Source organism: Archocentrus centrarchus, chromosome 14 (assembly GCF_007364275.1).
Source record: "Archocentrus centrarchus isolate MPI-CPG fArcCen1 chromosome 14, fArcCen1, whole genome shotgun sequence".
Classification (NCBI taxonomy): domain Eukaryota; kingdom Metazoa; phylum Chordata; class Actinopteri; order Cichliformes; family Cichlidae; genus Archocentrus; species Archocentrus centrarchus.
In genome coordinates, this window is record NC_044359.1 from 3,973,018 (window position 1) to 3,979,878 (window position 6,861).

Consider the following 6,861-nt stretch of genomic DNA (forward strand, 5'->3'; position numbering starts at 1 on the left):
CCTGACAGTTTTCATAGTATGAAGGTAAATTTAGCACGGCTTCATTATATTTGTTTCACTTATTGTAAATAAAAACTGGTTCTGAGGGGAAATGATGTTTCACACACACACACACACACACACACAGGTGGTTATACAGTGAGCACCTCAGATGAATGTAAAAATAAGTTTTTCCACTTCTTCCTGCAGTTTCTGTTTGTTGTTTCCTTCCTGCTGCTGTATGAGGTGTTTATTGAGATCATGATGTAACTGATGGTGAGCTCCTCATGGCCCTGATCTCAGTTCAGCTTCACTGTAGACGAGCTTTGAAAAGCAGCTCTTTGTTCTCAACACCAGGTGTGACTTTACCTGTGATAGTAACTCCCAGCATGTGCAGCCTTTGATCTCTGCTCCATGTATGAAACACATGAAGAAATCAACACTGTTCCTTCAATGATGCTTTTATTTTGAAACTAAAGACAGGATAAAATGTGAATTTAAAGAAATCCACCGAGTAAGTTTACAGTCAGTTATCTGACAATAGTCATTACTAATGGAGGAGCAGCTCTTTATACAGACCCGACTCAAAGAAAGGACACAGAGAATCACTGAGCACTGAACTGGATTTATTTAAATCACAGATAACAAGAAGAAGTCGATTATCTGAGTCAGTAGAATCAGAGGTACCAGCAGGTGATTTACTTCCTGTTTGACTTCTAAAAATGACTAAGCTCCACCCACAGGAAGTCTTGGAGCTGTCACACCTCTCACATGGTGAAAATCAGATGACCGCTGAAGGTGGTGTGATGATTTTGATTGTCATGTATCCTTGAATTAGCCCACAGTCGTACAGACACCTGATCTCCAGCCTCTAGAAGCAGTGAGGCTGCATTAGAGGCACTCACAGCACCAGAGCTTGGATATTCATATGCAATATAAATGTGGTCTCCATTCTTGCACAACACAGCACCTGTCTCAGTGTTTCCAAACCCATATACTTTCCACTGAAAGTGGTAGACTCCTCTCACTGGTGCAGTGAAAATACCTGTGGGACATTTGTTTTAGTCATGTTAAATCAGCTGTTAGAACATCTGGAACATCAGACTGACATTCAGAGTTGTTACCTGTGCCAGAGTTGTAGGCATTTCCAATGTTTGTGACAACATGTTTGAAGATCAGAGTGACCTGTGTGTTAAAGGGTCCAGTACCTACATCACCTTGATCCAGCAGAGAGGCTGAGAAAGCCACCTGTTTGACTGAGACAGAGAGAAATGTCAGAAGTGACCATGACAAAAACATGAATCTCCAGTGAAAGCAATGATTGACAGTTGAAAGCATTTCATTGTGACAGAAGAAATCAAACTCTGTGACTCTGTGACTGGAAAATGAAATTTGATTGAATATTTTTGTGAAATCCCTTTTCTTTTTTTTTGCGTGGTCGTTCTCATTTCCAAATATATGTGACTTGGATGTGATCTGTGTGTGAACACCAGAGGAACCTGAAAGTGTGCTGCATGCGCAGTAGAGGACACAATAACGTCACATGTAGCGAGCGTGCTCAATGTTTGCTGAAGTCACACATTTTCCTTCCCGCGTCCGCGTAACAGGATGCAGAATAGTGACATTTGTCGAGTATCAATGACGTGCAGGTCGGATAAATGCGACCTGGCCGTACACACTCAGGTCACATTTGAAACGATCGGATACATATCGGATTTAGGACCACATATCCAAGTGTCCTGGGTCGCATTTGAAAAAATTGGATCTGTGTTGTTCAGGCTGGCAGGAAAAGATTGGATATAGGTCAGATGAGGGCAAAAAAAATCGGAATTGGGTCACTTCAGGCTGCAGGGTGAACATAGCCTTTGACACTCAGACCATTCTTGTTAACTTGGGGCAATAATGAGAGCATGGACTCTACTCGGGAGAAACTCGCAGTTTCAGCACCAAAAAATAAACCACTAAAAACTGAATGTCAAATTGGAAAACCTTAAATTTACGGAATTCACAAAGTGTTCTAAGCTGGCTTTTATTGGTGTCTTTGAATGTTTTCCGGAAAGCATTTTGAGCTTTACTCTCAGGCCCCATTTAACGTTTCGGTGTCATTTTGAAGCGTTTCAGCCTTCCATTTACACAGTAGCGTTTCAGAAACAATCTCCGTTTACACGGTGATGCGTGAAATGATGAAAACGATGTAGTTCCCATGCCAGGCCACAAGTTGGCGTTGTTTATTGTTTTGGTTTTTTTTGCAAAGCTTGTTTACGCAAGACGCGCATGCGTGGAGGGACACAGTACACTGAAAAAAAGACCTCGTTGGATCTACACAATTCAATAGTGAACACTGGTTGCACACAGTGTTTTTGTGTTGGCAGTAATGCACTGTGTTATGTTAATGTAACACAAATCAGATATGTTAACCGAACAAAAATATTTTGTGTTTTTCCAAAATAATTGTAATGTGTTTGAAAAAAGCAAATTCAGCTCTGCAATCATGTTCCTCCAATGCAATCAGAATCAGAATCAGAATACTTTATTGATTATTACTTTATTGCAATTTGGTCACTTTACTTTAACATAACCCAATTTCTTTCACCCAACACAATTTGATCATTTAGATCTAACAGTCAAATTGTATTTTCATATTTATGTTACTTTTTTCTCTGTAACACAACAGTGGGTCATATAAAGGTTTCCTGTTCTCTCACTACCTGACATAATACTGTACCTTGATTCTCTTTTTCCAGGTTTGCAATCTTCACTTTCTGTTCAGCCAATGAGGCGGTCAGCTCTCTCAGCACAGCATGGATGTCCTGTTGGTTTGAAATCTGCTGGTCAAGAGCTTTACTATCTGCCGCTCTCTGATTTGTGGGAACACAGCAGACCAGAAGCAACAGCGAGAAAAACACAATGATCTCCATCCTGGCAGTGAAAACTCAACAGTATCTGCATCCTCTGCAAACCTGAGTGAGTTTTATATGTACAGTGAAAGGGGAGGTAACTGTATCACTGGTCTCAGTAACACTATGATAGCAAAAGTAATTCTAGTAAATAAATGACTAAGGTCATTGGTTACAAGGAGAACAAGTAACTATCAATGATTGTCTGACGGTAAAACAGGTCAACACGTGTTCATTGCAAATCAGAGCAGTGTATCTCTTTAAGATCATAATAGAAAAAGTCCCCCAGACCATATCTTTACATTTCTACAGAGGAGGTATAAGGTACCAGCTTCTGTCAAATACATGTCAAGATCTTATCAGTAATAGATAAAGATCTATAGCATAGATAAGATAACAAATTTTCATGTAGATGACGTCATATTTTTAATTGAATGTAGATTATAAATTGATAATGTTGTATAAAGGGGTATATGGAAATGGATGTCAGGGTTGGTGCTTATGTGTCACTAGAGGGGTGAAAGTATATATATATATATATTTTTTATTTTTGGGGGGGGGGGGGGGGGGTTCTTTTTATTCGTAATTAAATATAAATAAATAAAAAGCCACAGCACTCGTCATTTAATTTTTGTGAGACATTACAGCGTGTATTTTTTCTTTTTTTTCTTTTCATTTTATGTTTCATTCAACTATGACCGAAACGTTTTGCTGTGGACCACATTGGAAATCTTTACTTAATTTTATTTGTATATGTTTAATTCCTTCTAAAGAAATAAATGAAATCAAGATTCATTTTATCCGATTTTCACAAAGAAGACAGCACCAGGACATCGTCAGTGAGCCTACTAAGACCTTTGATTACCACCAAGAATGTGAGCAAAACTAGGTCAGACAGAAAGGTCAGTAAGCATGAACTTTCACCCCTCCTCCCTTCCTCTCTCCCCACCTCTCTCTCCTCCTACCTCCTCCTCCTCCTTCTCCTCCTCCTATCCTAAACATCAGATTAGCCGCAGTCAGGGTTTTGTTTAATTCCTCTGAGAAAAAGAACAATTAAAAATAAAAAAAAATAAAAGTAAATGAAAAAAACTGAAAGTGATTTTGATGTTTCACATTTGATTGTGTCATGTAGTGTGGCGCACTGGTCTTGGTCTCGACTCGGTCTTGGACCCTAAAAGTCTTGGTCTTGTCTCGGTCTCGGGTTAGGTGGTCTTGACAACAACGCTGCCTGAAACATTGTACCAGATACTAACGGAAACGCCTTCAAACCGCGGCGAGTCGAGTCGACCAGCACTGAGTAGTTCCGTATGTAAACGCGGCTAAACTGTGGGGTGGGCCCCACTGGTGGGGTGCAGGGTCATGGCAGGAGGGGCGCGAACAACCTGGGACAAAAGTCGTGGATCAAATGTTGAACACGTGATTAATTCTCATGGCGGAACAAGGAAAGGTTAGCAGGTACACTAGCACAGTGACTAATGAAAGTCTCCGTCACCGTCTGCTGTGTACATAAAGCCGTCGTCTCGCCGCTTTGCCACTGACCTTTGTGTGGGGCGTGAAATGAATTCATCCAGTGAAGTTGAGCATGATGGGAGAAGTCTGAGAACCAGTGATTTGGAGAGTCTTTAGAACAACCACACTCTGAACCAAATGATACATCACCCATCTCACTCATTCCTGTTTATAATAACTTTATACCTCAATAAAATTGAAAAAGATGATATAAACAGTCATAAATGGTAAATGGATGGTAAAATAATCTGTTTAGATTACACCATCATATTTACCTTTTCTGTGATATTGAGCATTTTAACCCTGGTGTCTGAGTATTGACTCACTTTTGTTTATCAAATTTGAGGAAAGAACCAAAGTACAGTTCTACAACACACTGACCCCAGGTGACCTGTGATTACTGGGAATACACACACACACTTGTGGGAAATTGTGTGTTCTGTACACACATGATTCCCATCACGCCTACACACACACACGTACACATACGCACACATCTGTTTGTATTTTATTTCATCACATTTCTGGACCTTCGACAAACTGATGGTTGAACTGTTCTTTCTGTCACAACCACAAATCAGTCGATACTTAATAGAAAAACAATTAATGGAAAAGATTCTCAGAAAAACTGAAATCAATAAGATTTGTTAACATACTATGTAACAAACTCTGTGCCAGAGCTGACAGGCTGAAGAAAAAGAAAAGAGAAAAGAAAGAAAAGAAAAGGGGAGAGAGAAAGAGAGCGAAAAAAGGAGAATAGAGAGAAAATATAAAAAAAAAAAAAGGGAAAGAGCACAATTAAATAAACCAAATAGTTCATCACTTTTTAAACATAAAAATACTAACAATACTTGCAAAAATAAATTTGTGTGGGTAAAACAAAACTAACGAAGCATGGTTACACAAACCAACAATTTTGTTGTGTTGTGATTACGTGGGTGTTTCTGTCTGTGTCATGGTATGTACTTACCAATGAGGGCAGAACGCCACAGTCCGCCCGTCAGAAGTTAGAGGTGGGTGGAGAAAGCCCCAGGAAACCCAGGCCACCAGCAACCCATCAAGAGCCATGAAGACCTGCGCCCACTCATTCCAAAGACAACCGCACACCCCCCCCAGCTGACGGGAGAGGGAAGTCCCAGATGGAGCCCCTCCAGTCGAGGAGCAAGGGCCCCCGAGAACCCGAGGCGACAAGAAGCCAGCCCCCCCCCAGAGGCCAGCCCCCTGCGCAGGCTGGCGGCAGAGTCCCAGGCACCCTAGAACTACCCAACACCCCACAGGGGGTTAACACCCAAGCCAGAACATCCAGCCCCACCCAGGAACCCCAAGGCACCCACAACCCAGGGGGGCGGGGTGCGAGGAGGACCAGCGAGGAGCGGCAGGGAGGCAAAGCACAAGGCCCAGACTCAGGTCCAGCCATACATACAAACACGCACACACACGCGCATGCATACACACATACACCTATATGCACAGATACACACATACGCACACACTCACCTATCCAAATACAATGTGACAAATACACAAAGACACACATTCATCCGAAGATGCGGTGAGTGGAAACCCCCCCAGGGATAACAGCAACCCCAAGATGTGTGATAGGTTGATTTTATTATTCTATTGATTATTAATCAAAGTTCATAATTGAGGTAAATATCTCCATGGGAATTGTTAAGAATATAACCTATCATTCTTCCATCGGTGATCTACTTGTTGAGCCTTTTTGTTAATGTGTGGGATATGTGATCGTTTAGTCATACCTTGCACTGCAGGAGGGGGGCACTCCGGCCGCGGTGCTTCATTCTCAATGAAGCTGCTGAAGGAGAAGCATCGCGTTCGAGTGTATTTATTGATTTCCTTTCCCCTTCTCAGGTATGTGATGAGTGTTTGTGCTCCTAAGCTGTGGAGATATGTGCCGAGTTTTGTTTGACTCTCTGTAGACTGACTCACTACCTGTTCAAGACGTTTTGAAGTGTTATTTCTTTTGCATTTCTTGTAGCATACTGTTGGCTAGCTAGCTGAGCTAAGTGCTCTACGCTGCCGCTAGCATAGTGCACTGCGCCGCCAGAATGTGTGCATACGGTGATGGCGATGCATGTGCGTGTTAGTTCTGTTTGTACTGAACAACTATTGTAGAGAGAATAGGAATAAGGAAAAATGTCTGTTGATGTGTGTATATAAGTGTTATTTTCAATACTTTGGAGTTTGATGATTTAAATTTGTGTTTAATAATTTGCTTGGGCATTTATGTCATATTTGGGTTCACCTGCAAGGGAGGACGGGGAAATTATACTGTACCTTGGTTGAAATCATTATTTACCTGTGAAGACAGATGAAGGAAGATCATTTTGTGATATTGTCCTAGAACTGACTGATGTGTACTTTTGTTATAGTGTTCCATATTAATGTTTTGTATCTATGTGTATACTTCAAAATAATTATATATTCTCAATGAAGCTGCTGAAGGAGAAGCATC

At 41.2% G+C, this 6,861-nt stretch overlaps 1 protein-coding gene across 1 annotated transcript; it reads right to left on the bottom strand.

The window, feature by feature from the left end:
- Window positions 1-428: 428 nt before the first annotated feature.
- Window positions 429-2,969, bottom strand: LOC115792453 (complement C1q tumor necrosis factor-related protein 3-like). Its single transcript, XM_030746990.1, has 3 exons — window positions 2,705-2,969; window positions 1,104-1,235; window positions 429-1,024 (listed from the first exon to the last, which is right to left on the bottom strand). Exons 1-3 carry the CDS (start codon window positions 2,895-2,897, stop codon window positions 747-749), a joined length of 603 nt encoding a protein of 200 aa, XP_030602850.1. The 5' UTR covers window positions 2,898-2,969; the 3' UTR covers window positions 429-746.
- Window positions 2,970-6,861: the final 3,892 nt, after the last annotated feature.

Excerpts from the sequence above, each read along its gene's own strand:
- LOC115792453 (XM_030746990.1), bottom strand. The coding sequence starts at position 2,897 with ATGGAGATCATTGTGTTTTTCTCGCTGTTGCTTCTGGTCTGCTGTGTT. Across the intron at positions 1,236-2,704 it reads CCTGGAAAAAGAGAATCAAG|TCAAACAGGTGGCTTTCTCA; the intron begins GTACAGTATTAT and ends TCTCTGTCTCAG. Across the intron at positions 1,025-1,103 it reads TGCCTACAACTCTGGCACAG|GTATTTTCACTGCACCAGTG; the intron begins GTAACAACTCTG and ends AATGTCCCACAG.